Source organism: Sinohyriopsis cumingii, chromosome 10, assembly GCF_028554795.1.
Source record: "Sinohyriopsis cumingii isolate HCF-2022 chromosome 10, ASM2855479v2, whole genome shotgun sequence".
Lineage (NCBI taxonomy): Eukaryota > Metazoa > Mollusca > Bivalvia > Unionida > Unionidae > Sinohyriopsis > Sinohyriopsis cumingii.
The window spans coordinates 28,929,961-28,947,934 of record NC_142970.1 but is presented as its reverse complement, the minus strand read 5'-3'; the positions used below and the strand labels follow the sequence as shown (position 1 = coordinate 28,947,934).

Genomic DNA, 17,974 nt, shown 5'->3' with positions numbered 1-17,974 from the left:
ATTTTCAGCTTCTCGAGTTAGCCAAGTTTTATTAAATTTGTGTCAAATGATCTTATATGATTGTCCATGAATATTTTGCTCATGGTAGCTACCCAGTACATCACTGTGGACTTTGTAGATGTATTCAAAACCTAAATTTTAACATTCACAATAAAAGTCAGTTTTAATCAAATTCAGTAAGAATATTTTTACGACAGCTTCTATCAAACATTTTCTTTGGCGGTATCTGTATATATTTTGTAGCATCCTTAGCTAGTTCTTCGATGGAACGTCTGAACAAATTTCAGTCAAACATTGTAGGCACAATTATTAAGAAATGTGCTATTGAAATTGTGTTAAATAATCACCAACAAATGGTTTGGTTTCTATTACAACTGTATGGACAACATTTCAATATCTTTATTAGAATATATGTGTCAATTTTGTTCAGTCTTAGAAGGAATGTCGCTATGAATATTCTCCATCATAATTCCGTTCAGTGTTGATCCACTGGCAAGAGAGTGGTTTCTTTGTCAACAAGGATGAAAAACTATTTTTATCTTCCCCAAAATGTATGAGCTAATTTTCACAAGTGTGGTTGGAGAGTTAATGTGACTACAAATTAAACTAAACGAAATATTGTCCTAGCATGAACATCTTTTACATTCATGCAGTTGAGGACATTTAAACATCTAGTCCTAGCATGAAAACCGTTCACATCCGTACAGAGGATTACATTTCACAATATAGTCAAACAAAGGTTAAGCAGAGTAGTAACACTGTTAAACACCATATCAGGAAACTCGTTGTTCTAGCAATTGCTTCAACTATAGCTCCTGTCTTATTGCTGTATTTATGTTTGAAATTAATGTAAACTAGGTGAACAATAACAGGGCCCATTGCATTACAGAATCAACAGTATATGTGTGTTATTCATGAAAAAACAACATGGAAGTCTATCTTTTGATTAACTTTTCTGCTCTCATAATTGTTGCAACATGTATTTCTTACTTTGGAAGCAGTGTAATGTTAAACTGTATTGTATATAATAAGCAGGTGTTAATATTGGTGTTATATTTCTTTGTAGCAAAAGAAGGATCCAACTGAGCAAATAGATTATCGGGCACTAGATCTGGCTGCATCAGAGAAACCCCAGCTGTTTTTGCCACCAGGAAAGAAATACCATGTATTTTTCAGTTACGCTAACCAAGATATGAAGTGGGTAAAGGAAACTGTTGAGAAATTAGAAAAGGAACACGGATTTATTTGTTGTGAGTATGATAGAGACAATACTCCAGGAACACCATTGATGCTCTTTGCTGAGAATAGCATTATAGATGCGTACAAAACTGTTGTAGTTATGACCAGTGAAGCTTTTGAGAGTGGTTTTGTTAATCACGAAATTGAAATGGCCTTGAGTCAAGGTATTCATGAAAAGAGAAAATGTCTTGTCCCAGTATTACTAAAAGACTGTAAAGTTCCTCTTCGCCTTCATGCCCTAAACTATGTTGATGTTCGGGATCCAATTCCAAGAGAAATCTGGTGGCCCAAGTTATTAACGGTGCTACAGACTCAAGGTGAGAAAATATTTTACTTGATTTAAATGTTTGTAACATTGAATATTTCGCAGTTGTAATTAAGTGTCATGCACGTTTCTTAAACTGTTAAACTGAGAGTAAATTTAAATTATTTGCTGAAAGTGTTTTATTGTAATTCATTCAATGAATTATACTAAGCAATCGCGTTGTACCAGTAATAAATACTTTTATCATTCAATTTGGGGGGGGGGGGAGTTAATATAATTGTCAGTTAATCCATTGTCATTATATAATGATAGTTATATCTTACATATAAATACATGATTTCAATCACCTTCTCGCTTTGTGACCGCATGATATATGGCTTGAACAACTGTAAGTTGTTTGCACTATTATCAGTATCTCCTTAGAAAATAGTGTTACACTGATATTAAATATTTAATTTGATCGAAAAAGTATAGATTCTATTCTTGGCTAAAATAAAATTTCATGACATAAAATTATAAGTATGTTATGTTATGAGATAAATTATTTTGAAACTAACCCATCTCATTTGTGTTTGAAAGACTCATTTATGCAATCTGATGGCCACATATAATTCCATCATCATCAGTCTTTTGCCAAAGCTACGGCAAAGAGCTCTATGTGCTATGTAATCTAATTGCCCTGTGTCATACATAATCAGTCTTGTGCCAAAGCTATGGCAAAGAGCTCTATATGCTATGTAATCTAATTGCCCTGTATCATACATCATCAGTCGTGTGTCCAGGCTAACATTAAGAGCTGTGTATGCCATGTAATCTAATTGCCCTGTGTCATACATCAGCAGTCGTGTGTCCAGGCTAACATTAAGAGCTGTGTATGCCGTGTAATCTAATTGCCCTGTGTCATACATCAGCAGTTGTGTGTCCAGGCTAACATTAAGAGCTGTGTATGCCGTGTAATCTAATTGCCCTGTGTCATATATCAGCAGTTGTGTGTCCAGGCTAACATTAAGAGCTCTATATGCTATGCAATCTAATTGCCCTATATCAGTCATACATCATCAGTCTAGTGTCCAGGCTAACATTAAGAGCTCTGTATTTCGTGTAATCTAATTGCCCTATATCAGTCATACATCATCAGTCGTGTGTCCAGGCTAACATTAAGAGCTCTGTATGCCGTGTAATCTAATTGCCCTGTATCATACATCATCAGTCGTGTGTCCAGGCTAACATTAAGAGTTGTGTACAACTTCTTCATACATTGTTTTAACGTTCTTAATTGTGATGTTTTCTATCACAATTATGACATTTTAGTTTTCTGCACATAAAGTTAATATTTCATCAGTCATAGCTGGATTACAAAATGCAGACGTATTTCATCAACCATCAAAACTAATGCTAAAAATCGAAAATGCTTCATTCTAAATAACTATTTGACCAATTCGTGATTAAAACACTACTAGTTGGTGGAGTCCACCAACTGAAATAATACATGAACACACTATAATTAAAAAGAATCCTTCCAATGAAACACCCCATAAATCCTCACAGATGTCCAAGCCTCGAAAAAATACGAAAATCAGGACTGACATTGAATCTGGTAGTCACGAGTTTCTCATTCAGTAAATATGATGGATGCGGGAGGTCACAGTTTCGAACACTGGCTGATTCATACCAAAGACTTTAAAATATGGTACAAACAGCTGCCTTGCTAGGTGCTTAGCACTGGACGGCCTTGTTTCAAGATAATGTGACTTGGTTAGACATGATGCTCCAGCGTTAGACACCACTATAAATGGACACAATGCATACATCATAGCGATATGACTGAACACTTGTCAAAGCTACATTAAAAATCTAAATCACAAACACAGTAGATAAGAACCATAGTGCAATACTTGCAGTTTTGATTATGGATTGTCCATTCTGTACGAATGATGTAGGTGCATTGGTAGGTTTCCCACTCTATACCTAGGATGTAGACACACAGTCAAGTGTTCACTAGATATCGCTGATGTAGACACAGTGGGCCGTTATCCACTTTGTACCATGCATCTAGACATGGAAGATGCCTGACCACTCTTTACATTAGATGTAGACACAGGGGGCCGTTATCCGCTTTGTACGTTGCATCTAGACACAGAAGATGACTGACCACTCATTACATTAGATGTAGACGTAGGAGACGATTATCCAGTGTAGAAAATATTTTTCATTTGGGTTTTATTTGCTTGGATATGTATCATTCCTGTCTCATTTCAGAAATAACATGAGTAATATGAATACAACATTGCTTCTTCATCAACTTCTTATATTTTTATACCTTTGCAAACACACATGGAGTAATTGTCATATACTATTGAATAAAATATTATCATACCTTTATGTTCTTTCCAAAAATGCTATTTCATCACATTACTGTTGGGGTTTGCCAAGTAAACAGTATATTTAATGTTATTAAAATTAATAAATATCAACCCTTTAAATAGAATTTCCCTCAGCACATTTAAAATATAATGGATAAGGCAGTACTACTGTAAACATGAACATAATGGAAATGGAACAGAATGGAAATATTTAATTACAACTGTACAATTAATCCTATAAGTTCAATTTAGGCCTGATTTTGATGTACTTTTGGTTATGTTACAGCTTATTACACAAAATATATAAAAAAGGTAGTCACATTTTTAAAATGTTACATTTTTACCTTCAATGTAGCATTTAAAATATTCTCATGTGCTGTCAGTGGACGCGAGGTTTCGATTCTTAACACAAAACACAACTGTACCCCGAGAGAAAATGTTATGTTGCTGTTAGATAGAACATTACATCTGTTCTTGCATATAAGGGCAGCGCATTCTTATCAGACAGATTTATACTCTAATTGTATTGAAATCATCCATATAGCAGGGCCATGTGCAGTGCACTTGGATGATGTCAATATAATCCTTTGCAACCATGCAGTTCAGTAGGAAACGAGGGCAGCATGTTCATAAAGTTAATGTCAATACAGTTTAGCATGGAATCACATATTTACTTATACTGCAACTGTGAGCTCATAGTATTTAATGATGTTCCTAAGATTAAGCATGCTTGAACCAACCAGCAAGATGGTTTCCCAGCTGGGGTGTATTTGATTTTTCAGCCTGCCTTGGTTAGTATCCAGCCAGTGAGCCATGGGCTTGCAGTGGTTTGCACTGCGAATATGCTGATGATAAGGTGATCAGTTTCCTTGTATTCAGATACACATACATCGGTATGTTTCTTTCATCATTGTGTGTAAGCATGCCCATTCGAAATATACCATTTCAGCAAGCGTTCATTGCGAGCAGCCTTATTGTTATTAGCATTTTCTCAGTGATGGTCAAGCTTAACAGTGATAACTGGATGACATTTCAGGGCAACGGCCAAAGTTCACAGCTGTCCAAATATTGAATACGTTGTCCATAAATAGAAAGCTATGTTATCCCATTGCTCTTGCAGTGAAACATTTAAACATTTGGGCACTCTCTTCCATGCCTATGCCCAGTCTACTTCCGGGGTAGAAGGCGTACATGTCAAGACTTAAAATTGCATCCACATTGTTGCCATTGGAGTTCTTCCAGGGACCACCACGTCAAAACTCAACGCTTCATTCTTGTTGACTCGTAGCACTACCAAATGTGAAGACTAACTGAAATATTTTTGCTAGCCAACTCATAAGGGTTGAATGTGTTATTTTTATTGTGGCCAATATAATTGGTAAGTATTTTTCATAGGTTTGAAATCATTTAGTTTCAGCAAGCACACACTGCTTCTTGTTCTTTCTCTTGTTTTCATTGCCTAGAACCCAAACTTAAATCGGCACACTTGCATATGTCACCACCATCAGTTTTCTTCAGGATAATTGCACGCTTGAGACTTCTTTCCTGATAGGTTAGACATACGGTTGCACCTGTTTTTTCACTTGGTTTTCCAAGATCGCTTGCATTTACCAGCTTGCCCTTGTTAGGCGTTGTGCTCAGTGGGTATTTTCAATGTTTTCTACCACACTGCACAATGAGCCCACTTCACAGTCCTCATAGTGGCCAGGTTGTTTTAGTGAGGCTGTCAGATGGGATAGAACTCATACACGGATGAAAACATAATGGCTGCCGCAACATCTAGGAGAGATGCAAGAATAGATGCTGCATATACATCGCCCACTCATCTATTCAGGATTATCCAATCACCCCAAACTTAGTGCCTTTTCATAGTGCAAGGCTGCTAAGAGCAAGTTGTAAGTCCTCTTGGACCTGAAAAATGATGTAGATGTGTGCATTGACCTGAAACTCTTTCTTGGTATTGCTATGATAATGATACCAACAAGGGTCTTAGGGTGTAATTGCAGATGCGGCTTTACTATAACAATATCAAAGGGGACTCAGATCCATAGATTACAATAGCTCCCAAGCAGCCGAAATCCTACCTTCTTGTCATCCATGATTTTTATTATCTTTCACTTACCGACACCCCATGCGCAGTTGAGTGTTTCCCGGAACCACTGCAGTGCAATACATTTCCTGTGACTGAGCTACAGTCGATTTTTCAGGTGCATTGTGCACTATACCCCTCTTCCTAAATCACTCATGTGCCAATCGGTCCAAAAATGTACAGCATACAAAACAGTGAGGGCAAGACTTAAATAGAGACCTCAAGCAAATGGAGAATGGGGTACGCTAATGGTTAGACATCGAAAAGACAATTTAATGGGGGTAGGTGTAGAGTAGTGTTTAATGGAAGAATGCTTATCTTATGATCGGTTTGTAAACAATTCTCACAAAACAGCTTTTTCTAATGAAGGTATTATTTTTAGCATATATGCCCTTATTCCCAAGATAACCAATTTCTGATAGACCATGAAAACATAACTCTGCGAGACTTCACACATTATATATACGAGTGGAATGTTATGTTCCTCCGCAACATTGTGCATTATTTCACTGCCTTTTGCATAACAAAAACTCTTCCTTGAATTGATAAATTACAGAAATCTCTTAGTGAAATAACCATCAACGTTGAAAGTTAATTTTCTAAATTGTTTTTTTAGTGGACTATTGATACTATGATTTTATTTCAAGTAATAATGAAGCTGCTTCTCGTCATGTAGCAGATGTCTGAGTTCCACATCAGGAATTTTAAAGTCACTACTCCATTATGAACCTTAGCAATTAAACAAAGCAATGAATTCAAAAGAAACTCATTTTGATTGCCTTCCTTGAAATTTTTTATTATATTTGTGACTGATTAGGATAATTAAATGCAGATTAATTGTTGCCCACACAATAATAATATAACAGTGTTTAATTGGTCAAGGGAAATGAACTGACACAACACACAGCTGTAACCACATTTAGGATTAGCATGACGAGAAAATGGTTTCATGTTCCATTCCCTCTGACATGAAAAAAGGTATAATTAGTACGATAATACAGTAGAGGTGTGCTTTTAATTGAGTGCTACTATGCAATAAATACATCTTCAAATATGAGATTTAAACACAGGAGTTAATTAGGTTCTCAATGAAACACGGGCATATATTTGATGATAGATTTACGTCTTTATGTTTGGGTACATGATGACATGTCTCATTTATTATGATAACGCACAAATAGAAACAAAATCTATTGAATAAACCAATAATTCCAATTGACAAAAGTTTTTTTTTGGCCATTTGTTCCTTAAAGTGTTCCCACTAGTAGGCACTAGTGACATTGTCACTGATCAAAATTACATCAAAAATTGTTATTTAAAGTGTACTGAGGATGTATATTGTAAAGAAAATGTAACAATTTATAAGAATGAGTTCCTATGATAAGTTGTACATTTCATGATGTCGATTCCAATTTTTCAGACACAAATCACAGGTTTGTTTTAACGATACAACAAGCAAACTTTTGCAGCTTTATTTACCAACTTCAATCACGCTTTTCTTCCCATTTCAATAAGGGCCACATCCTTTGGCATATTTTATGAGATTCATGCCTGTTATAAATATGTTCACAATTTATCCAGCGTGCAATTTATCGAGGGAGTTTTGTATTTTCTCGTTGTGCATGTGCCATCCTTGTGAATATTACCAAAACAAAGTACTCTAAAATTGGGATGAATGATAGATGAGGATAGTTCTTGCTCTTTGCAGTATGCAAGCTTTTTTTGCCAATTATTTGTGTCCCACAAGCCCCACACATATTTTATTTTGTCTGTAGCCCTCTCCTACAATGATGAAAAAACAAAGAAGTACTGTTTCCTTGTCTTTGTCTTTTGGCTATGATGTGCATAATACTTGTAACTTTGGCACTTGTCAAAAATTGTATCTGTGCTAACCAAAATTCACTGACATTTGTTTAGTTCCCTCATAATTGGGAATATATTATCTTTCATGGTTGTATTTAGATAAAAATATTCAGTGTTTGTTCTATGTTATTTTTTATCAGTACTGGCAAACTCTTTATCTTGAATAAGCGACTGGCTGACCTCAGGCAATCTTACTTTGTTTTCGACTTTCGTAGCTTCTTATTATTGCCTCATCTGTCGCATTCTCTGTGGCCTTTAGTGTTGCCTCCAAGTCTTCAACATGCATCTTAAGGCTTACAATATGAATTTTGGGCTATTTTTAAGTTCCCATAGATGATTATAATGTATTTGTCTTTGACTAGATCATTGGCTCAGTGTCACGTAGCCAATGTAACAAACCACAGGGGCCATCTTAACAATTTTGCTCCTTTTATTCGCAATGATTTAGACAAACTTCCTATGATGTCTAGTTGGCCATAATGAAAGCAGTGCTGATATTACATCCATTATAGCTTCCATGGCAGTCATATTGAAAACCCAATTTAATATTGCTATTCCTCTCGAGTGGAAATCACAGTATGGGTTTTTCACCAGAAGACTTCTTCTGGTGTCATGTTAGTCCTAAATGAAAATGGTGCCATCTGATATCATCTTGAAAACCTTGTCATCACTAAACCATCTGAACGAATAGTATATCAGCATGTAGATTTCACTGACAGTATTCTTATGGCATATAGTCAGTCTTGAATGAAACTAGTGCCGATCGGAAGTACAATATGACCAATATGGCAGTAGTCTTAAACATGTTTCATTACTCTTTCTGATTGTCATATGGATGCCATACTGATAAGGTTTGAATGTTTGTCATCCATGAGCATAAGTGTCTAGGAAATCGAGTTACTCAGAGACCCCTCTCTTCCTCAACATATGAAGACAAAAGAGCAATTCAATACAATTGTTAATATCATCAATATAGTAAACTTGAATTTTGCAGAGGCAAAACTTGACATGTATCTAGATGCACATGAATAATACTGAGCTATACCATATTCTATTTTATATTTTCCATCCAAACCCACATAATTGTGCATAAATTTGAAAAGGCTAGAAACTTGTTAAAACATTCTTGTTAGCAGACTAGTTTTCATAGACAAATGTAATAATAGTTTTTAATTTTTGCAGAGTTTAATTAATACCATATTTCAAATTTAGTGTCATGGTTCTGTTGGCAAAGCTAATATCATCTTCTTTGTTTTGTTTTTCTTGCTGGAAAAAACACCTCCCTAGGAGTCCCTGAGAACAATCAACGAACACAACATTTAAGTGAGGAGACATCTACACATGTAAGTAGTCTACATCAGTCTCTTAAGCGTAGAGACTATGCCACCTACCACAATATAACAGATTCTCAATAGTAGACACTTTGCCATCCACTACAATATATCAGATTCATAAGCGTATACACTTTGCCATCCACTACAACATATCAGATTCATAAGCGTAGACACTTTGCCATCCACTACAACATGTCAGATTTATAAGCGTAGACACTTTGCCATCCACTACAACATATCAGATTCATAAGCGTAGACACTTTGCCACCCACTACAACATATCAGATTCATAAGCGTAGACACTTTGCCACCCACTACAACATATCAGATTCATAAGCGTAGACACTTTGCCATCCACTACAACATATCAGATTCATAAGCGTAGACGCTTTGTCATCCATTGCAATATATCAGATTCATAAGCATAGACACTTTTCCATCCACTTCAATATATCAGATTCATAAACGTAGACACTATGCTACCCACAATTTATACACGTAATTATGAGATTGTTGTACAGTGTACATAACCTTGTATATATATATTGTAATAATACTAGTATCAACGATACTTATATTCTTAGCTGGTACACGATATTTTCTCAAAAAAAACACTTTTCAAAGGTTAACCTGTGCTCAGCAACACTTGCCTGCAATGGCCAATTCTGTTATTGTTATTGCTGTTGTTTTTGTAAGGTTTAACGCCATTTTTCAGCGCAAGATACATGATGGCCAGTATAAATGGCGGAGGATGAACCCAGGAAAAGCCCAGAAAGAACCATCAACATATGAGAAGCTACTGGCAATCTTTCTCACATACCCACTTTGGCCAAGCCTGAGACTCGAACCCATGCTGACAGTGGTAAGATGGCAGTGATACGTAACAGTGAGCACTTTAGACCACTCGGCCTTCTGTTCTTTTCTGCCTTTTCCCATTATTCGCAGCTGGTGACAGCTTTAATTGTATATAACACTATCTTCATTCACCATGGATACCTGTTTTTTGTATAACAGCATCCCTCATTAATACAATATCGCAACCTGCAAAGAAAACATGGGTTGCTGAGCCTTCCCTCAGATGGGCTATTTGCTCAAGCTTTAAGCAAGTGTTGGTAAGTTTCACGATTATCTGTTCAACAACCAACACTTTCTAAAAATGAAAATAAATGAAAACATAACCCCTTCATATGAAAATATTTTCAGGACAAGACGAGCAATATCTCTTTTATGCGACATCCATAGTCCTCGTAAAATGTTTTAGGCATATCAAGCTGATCCATTTGATTAGATGCAGGACTCATCTTTGTAGCCACGACCTTTGTTTTGCACTGCATGAATGATTTTAAAAGATATTATTTCCAATTTCATGCCTTTGCTTACCTTAAAAGACCTTGCGGTTTTATTTTCAACATAGAAGAAATAGTGCAATTTCCTTGTGCATGAAAATTCTTATCTAGTCCATGTTTCTGAGTATCAGATCTGAAATTAACAAATAGATCCATTACGTTATACATACTGTATATGCAAAACAGTTGCTGCAGACACCAACATTAATGTATGTTAATGAACAAGGAAACTATTGAAAACTCATTACCCCATTCTGCAAACTAACAAGGTGACAATAACATGTCTGCTTTTGGAATTTTCACCTCTGCCGATTTTATGCAAAAAATTTTTTATCATGTTGGTACATTTGTTCACTAAATACACATGTCAGCATAAAAGAACACATTCTAATATTGTTCCCCATGAATGATTTGGTTGTTTTAAAGATTTAAAAGCCATGTTTGTGCAAACTCTCTATGTTTCTTTGTATCTATTTAGACTGCGTTTGGATGCCAATACTTTGCAATGCAGTGAATAAACTACAGTTAGTTTGGATCGGTAATTACTGTTTTGCAACAGACTTAAATGTGCAAAGACCACCTATTGGAATTACATGTAACATATTTCACTACATGACACTCCAAAAGTGCATCCCTCTTAATAAATACCAGTATACTAGATGCAAGACAAAAGCAAAACAATGTGGATGTGCGTCAAACAGATCGGACCTTTAGAACAAAATAGGTGCATCACATGATCTGTTTAAACAGAGAAGACACTACGTTGTAATAATAGCAATTATACTTTATTATCGTTCTACATCACACGTTCGAGGACCTGGGCAATTAACTATTCTGTCTGACTTGACCTAAAATGTCCATCAGATAATTGTTTCATATTGTCATCATAGTTAGCCTTCTTGTATCGCAAAACAACTAAGCAGTTTTGAGGTGTAAAATAATATTGCTCAGGGAAATTATATCATATGGTTTCTGAAAAAAAACATAAGTTTTATAAATCAACAGTTCGCTATACAATTAGTGAAGTATGGAATCATGAACGTACCACTGAATCAGCAGTTAATCAGGAACTAAAAATGGCATGCTTTCATATATAGTTAATAGTCACCTTAATATTTTCGTATTTGTCACCATTTTTATACTTCTTTTCAATGTTAATTTATATAATAATTTCCATACATTTATCGCTGCACAATAATTTTCATGAAGAAAATGTCTATCAATGGCCATTACAGTTCACGTGTTTATAAATTCATAAGTCTTTTGCAGAAGATAAAACGCTAAATTTAGAGTAGTTACAGTGGCCACTACAGTCTCTTTACGGAATTAAAATTTCGTGTGCACCAGTAGGCCCTTTATTGAAATAATGTTATGGGTAGCTCTAGTTCTGCATGGAAAGTTAATAGGGTGTAATCATTGTTGGCATCTTCGGAAATCAATAGCGGAGGTCATCATAAGCTTGCATGGGAATTAAACATTGTGAGTCGGTATAGCCTTCTGTTGACCTTGTAACATTACATACATGTCTATAGCTTTCAATGTTAGTAAAATAATAAAACAGAGACAATCATCATTCATTATCTTAGAAACTTGTTGAAGTATTTGTCCAACATATTGTATGTAACATTTTTTAAAGGTTATCAAATAAATCACGTCACTTGATACGCAGTTAGAGTCATTGCAAAGAGAAAATACTTCTTTTGTATTGGTGCTACTAAAATAAGTACTTTCACTTATATTTGTACATTGAGAGCATCGATGCCTGTTATATTTTGATGACAACAAATATCTTCTTTTTATTTTGTGAATGTTTAGTTCTAAATAAAAATTTACAAATCCTTTGGTCTTATATGTGTTTTTGTGCTGTTTTTATTTGATAAACTTAGGAGACTCAAATATTGATTATTTATAAGGCCTATATTAGGTAATGAAAGATTTTATTGTATTGTGAAATAAATGATATTTTCTCTATTTTACATTTTGCTGTGTTTAAAGCCTCATGTTGAGTAAGATTACCGTCATTGTTCAGCGCAGAATCATTTGTATATGTTGGATAATTTATATTTTGGAAATTGGTTTTTAATCCATTCATCGAGGTTTTTAATTGACAATCACCTGAAATAATGTGTCAGTATATTTTAGCCTGGCTATGTGGTGTACCATTTTTACATGACTTGTGATAACGTGAAGAATATTCCACATATTGTTAGATATTAGTTTACGTTATATGAACATTTGTAGAGATGGTATTATCAATATTTGTTACTGTATTTACATCTATAAATGAAACATAATAACAATATTAATATAAGATGTAAATAAAGCAATGAAAAAAAAAATACGCTGTGCAAGGCACTTTAATCTTCAACAGCCATGAGTACATTAATTGTCGATGTGACTCTTGTTAAATTACAAACCCATGTAATTAAGTTCACTATAATGTATATTGTTTTATCAAATATAATACCTACACAGTTAAAGGTATTCACATTGTGTTGCATTTTCTGCAAAGAAAAGAAATAATCAGAATTTGTCATGTAAGAACCTGAATCTTTCAAATCAAATTTGTTTCCTTTGTCACCCAAGTAAAAGTCAAGAAGATGAATTTGATCAGTATTGTATTTCCTGTTTAGATGTGATGTCGCTTTGTGTAAGTTAGCAGACATTTGCGAACAAATGTAAATGATTTTCCTAGGATGATGGTGGTTGGTTCAACTCATATAGTGACCCCTTGAACTAAGCAAGACAATGCTTAGGAATTTTACAATAAGTATGAACATTTATTTCAGTCACTTTATTCATAACTGCAGTCAGGATGTATTTCATATAACATGTGCTTGGGAGTACAAAAAAACATGTATTTCAGACTCTGTGTCCAGTTTTGCAATACACATGTTTTTCAGAGAGTGTGTATCATTTTACAATAGGCATGAAGATCAGACAGTGTGTGCTGAGTTGTACTATAGGCATATACATGCACGTCAGACACCATTGCTCTGTTTTGCAGTTGGCATGTATTGCAGACACTATATACTCAGTTCTACAATTGACATATATGTATTTCAGTGATTGTATGCATACACTGTGTATTCAGTTCTACAACTGACATATTTATTGCAGTGATTGTATGCAGACACTGTGCATTCAGTTTTACAGTAAGCATTTATTACAGACTTTATTTTATCAATATACATATGTGCTCAGTTTTACAATATTCCCATACTGCAGACAATTTGTGCTCAGTTTTTCAGTTGTAATTTGTTGTGGACAATGTGTGTTCAGTTTTACAATAGTCATGTATTTTAGACACTGTTTCATCAATTGTACTATAGGAGTATATTTTAGACTCTGTTTCCTCACTTGTACAATAGGAGTGTATTTTAGACACTGTTTCCTCACTTGTACAATAGGAGTGTATTTCAGACACTCATTAGTTTACCAAAGGCATATACATGTATTTTGGACACGTTATGCTCGGTTTTGCAGCAAAGTGTGCCCTAAATACAAGTCATTAAAGATTTAACTAAATGTATTTATTTAAAGATATCGCTAAACTAAGCATTGTGTATCTGTGTGATCTAAAGCAAATGTATTGAGTCCTGAGTAAATTGCACAAAGTTCCATAGAGCAGTATGCTAGTGGACAAAACTCAGTACATGTGAAAAATAAAATAAACAGGTTAAGGCATATATTTATTGTCTGCTGTAACGAAATATGAACACAATGACATAATTTGGCAAAGACAGCTTATAGCCGACTTCAATTATCTATAATAATATACTTTCAGAGAATAGACAGGACTGGCCTATACTAGTAGTTACTCCAAATTCCTAGTTGATATACTGTACATTTTCAAGTTCTATTTTATATTGAATATACCCTAATCAGCATGTCCCCATATAGTATGGACTTCTATATTAATCCTAATGGCATTATTATCAACATAGTAATTGCTATCCTGTGACATTCAATTCATGTGTGGAATTGCTTTTGTCTTAATTATAAATGGTCACTTAACTGTCAGCATACACAAGTATTCCTTGGCTCTGCAGATCAAAGACGACTGTCCCCAACAGCAGATGTACATAACAACAGAGAGTGGAACCTGGGTCTAAGAAGGACCAAGAAGAGGAAGGTCCAGCTAATTCAAGTAAACTGAATACCCAGGAGCATATCAGCCATCTACATATTTGTAACTGCTTTTAAAGAATCTCTGATGGAGATTCTTCTCAGCCAAGTACCAGTACCGTATTTCAACATCTACCAATCAATCCTTGAGAAAGAAATCAAATTCTTGACCTGTAAGAGATTGCTGAACAATGATCACAGTTGGGTTACAGGAACAGTTGACCGATTTGATACATCTTTCTGTAAAGTATAATACGAAATTGAAGTTCAGTTCCTGCTCCAACAACAGGCTGTGGACGTATTTCAATAGATCAGTGAAAGGATGCAAGTCTAGTAGCCAGTGTGGAATGAATCTGGTTCTCTAAGAATAATGTTAGAGCTCATTTGGTGGATTACAAGAAACAAATCATGTACGTCGTGACTTTGAACGTTTTATTGGATTCCATGGTTTCCAAGTACAGTTACATATACATGAAATTCAGGCCATCACCCTGCACGAAGCCTATCAGCATCAGAAACAATTCCAAGAGAGTAAAATACACTTAGAAGGTAAATGATCAATAAATATTTCCGGGGTACCTTTTCTACTATATTTAGTCACATGTCCATTCTGTATTAGTATAACAAATTCATTAATACAATTGTTTGTTACATACACTTATATATCCCCTTTTTCAGTGGAAATAATTCCAGTGATTTTCAATCTTCAATACTCTTTATATATGTATGATAAACCTGTTAAATATTTGACAATGATTCTTTTAAAACAATGGTGATTGTCAAATGGTAAATAGTTTTAAAGTTCTCAAGTATATATCATAATGGACATTTTGTCTCTAAATAACCATACCATAAGGAAAATATAATGTCTTGTATTGTCATGGCTAACTCACATCCATTAAAAGTTCTAAATCTTTTGCTATGATCTGGGATAAAATTTGGTTGTAGCTGCTCCATTAACCTCATTTTGGCTATGTCTTCCATTTCATCCCTATTTCAATGAAGAATGATATTCTTTCTGATGCTATTAACCTACCTACCTACTTGGCAAGCACAAATGTACTAGAATCATCTTTTTGACTGAGAATTCTTATTTATGTCCATATAAGTGATTTCCAAATGACCCATTTATTATGAGTTCTACTCCTTTATTCAATACTACTATTTTCAATTGGTCAACTCTTTGATGATTCTTGATGCAAATAGGGTTTAGGTCATGAGTAGGCATACTCTAGTGTCGTAGGCCTTGGTCTGTTACATAGTGTCTTATGAGGCACGGTGACGATAAACATGGTTAGAGCAGATCATTACTGACTTAAATTCTTTAATTTGATAGACAAGGTTGCAGACAAAACATGACTAACTGAAGTCAGTTATTACTGACTTTCATTTATAAACAAGGTGATCATACGGCATGATTCATTGGAGGCAATTATTACTGACATTATTTAATTATTCAATGGACAAGGTGCTAATAAAACACGGTTAAATGTACCTGTTATTACTGACTATACTAATTTAATTTGATCGACAGAATGATGAAATGCTCACAGCAATAGTCAGACATGCACATTTACCTATATGATTGCTTCCATGGTATTTTATAGAAATAGTCAGACATCATCATAGTACACAGTTCTTTAGGAAAAGCCCCCATGGTATTCAAAATAGGTCAGTGTCATTTCTGTATTTAGTGAAAAGTGTAAGTTTGCAGATTAACATATTCGAATAAGATGATAACTTAAATTATGTAACCTGAAAAGAATACAGGAATTCTGGTCATATTGCAACAAATTGGTAAAAACAAGAGAAGTTATTTTGGATTTCTGAATTTTGGAAATATTTTGGAAATGTAGAAAAGGTAGTAAAAGCAAAGTGATATTGCACTGCAACCTAATGTATAACAGAGTTGCCTTATGCAGGTAGTCATTGTGTTTCCATGATTTTTGTATTAATTGTTTTTCTAACTTACAGCTGAAAGAAACTAGCTTAATTGTTCTTATTGATGGATTTAATGGCATATATTTAGTTTTGTGTTGTCTTCTTTGAGTTGGGGACAAGATAGCATGATTGCATTTGTGATTCCGTTGCTTGCTGATTCTCTTGTTTAACTTGTTTCACAAACTCTTTTATGTTGCTATAAATGGTTACAAGTCAGCTGTAGGGGACATGAAGCATTTGCTTCAAGAGTAGGTTGGGCACTTGTCTCTAAAATGCATTTATATTGATACTAATGGCAGAAGTTGGACAGAGAACGATACAATATTACTGATAGAGTATGTTGGACACTTTGATCCACAGAAGCATGTTTATGTTGATACCAATGGTTTCAAGTCAGATAGAGAGGAGATACAACATTGCTGAAAGAGCAGGTTGGATACAGAAGCATGTTTATGTTGATACCATTAAAACCCTTCAACACAAAATGTTATGTTGAGCAACTAATCCAACTTAGAACAAGAAGGAATCTAATTTTGTTCCTATGTTTCTCTGTCACAAAATAAAAACTTCGGATTGCCATGGAGGCTCCTCAGGACCTGTAGACATGAAGACAAATATCCATTTTCTCTTCATAACAGGAATGTGGTCAGCTGTCGTATGCATGCATTGGAAGTCTCCTCACAAAACTGATGACCATTCTCGTCACAGAGAAGTTATTCGAGCTCAGGTATGTATATTTATATGTAGGTTCATACATGGTTTTCACTGTTTAGCTGCATAGCCATTAAAGCACATCCAAACAATGTTTGTCTAGGTTTGTCTACATTTTGTTATCCTGTTTACTTGATGATTTTGGTATGACGTTTGAACAGTAGAAACTTTTAAAAATATTTTAAAATTTAATTTATTTGACTTTAAACACCTAAGAAAATTGATAATTAAGACAAGAAAATAATCGCTTTGAGAACATTTTTGAAATAGGCCAGCACGAATTATGAAACTAATATTAATTCTAGTTTATCATGATGTATTGCATTATTGCATTTCCAGCTAATTCAATAGCCAATTTAGTCACACTTTTACACCCTTTTATGTGCTTGTTTCATTTTATTCTCCGATCATTACATTAAAAGTAATGAATATAAACAAACTTTTTTGATACAAGGGGAGGATATCACGATATTTGTGTTGACAGTTCAAATATGACATAGCACTGAAGCTGTGAGAAATTTTTTTTTTTATTTTAGCTTCTCCAGCAGTTTGTGTGGAAGCGGCATAATATTTACCCATCCTAGTGTTAGTATGACTCTATTGCTCATATCCAGTGTATAACTTTAAAATAATTTGAGATAATAAGGGATGTAGCATAGTAGCCTAGATTCCATGTTTCCCATCTATCACAATAA

At 34.6% G+C, this 17,974-nt stretch overlaps 1 protein-coding gene across 1 annotated transcript in view; it reads left to right on the top strand.

Moving 5' to 3' along the window:
• LOC149789819 (uncharacterized) overlaps nt 1-17,297 on the top strand; it is a 45,665-nt gene extending 28,368 nt beyond the window's left edge. Inside the window, exons 4-7 of the mRNA XM_089973362.1 lie at nt 1,067-1,556; nt 9,107-9,162; nt 14,552-15,176; nt 17,207-17,297. Of these exons, the coding sequence (XP_089829488.1) occupies nt 1,067-1,556; nt 9,107-9,162; nt 14,552-14,614 (609 nt within the window). The 3' untranslated portion in view covers nt 14,615-15,176; nt 17,207-17,297. The remainder of the gene's footprint in view (nt 1-1,066; nt 1,557-9,106; nt 9,163-14,551; nt 15,177-17,206) is intronic.
• The last annotated feature ends 677 nt before the right edge of the window (nt 17,298-17,974 follow it).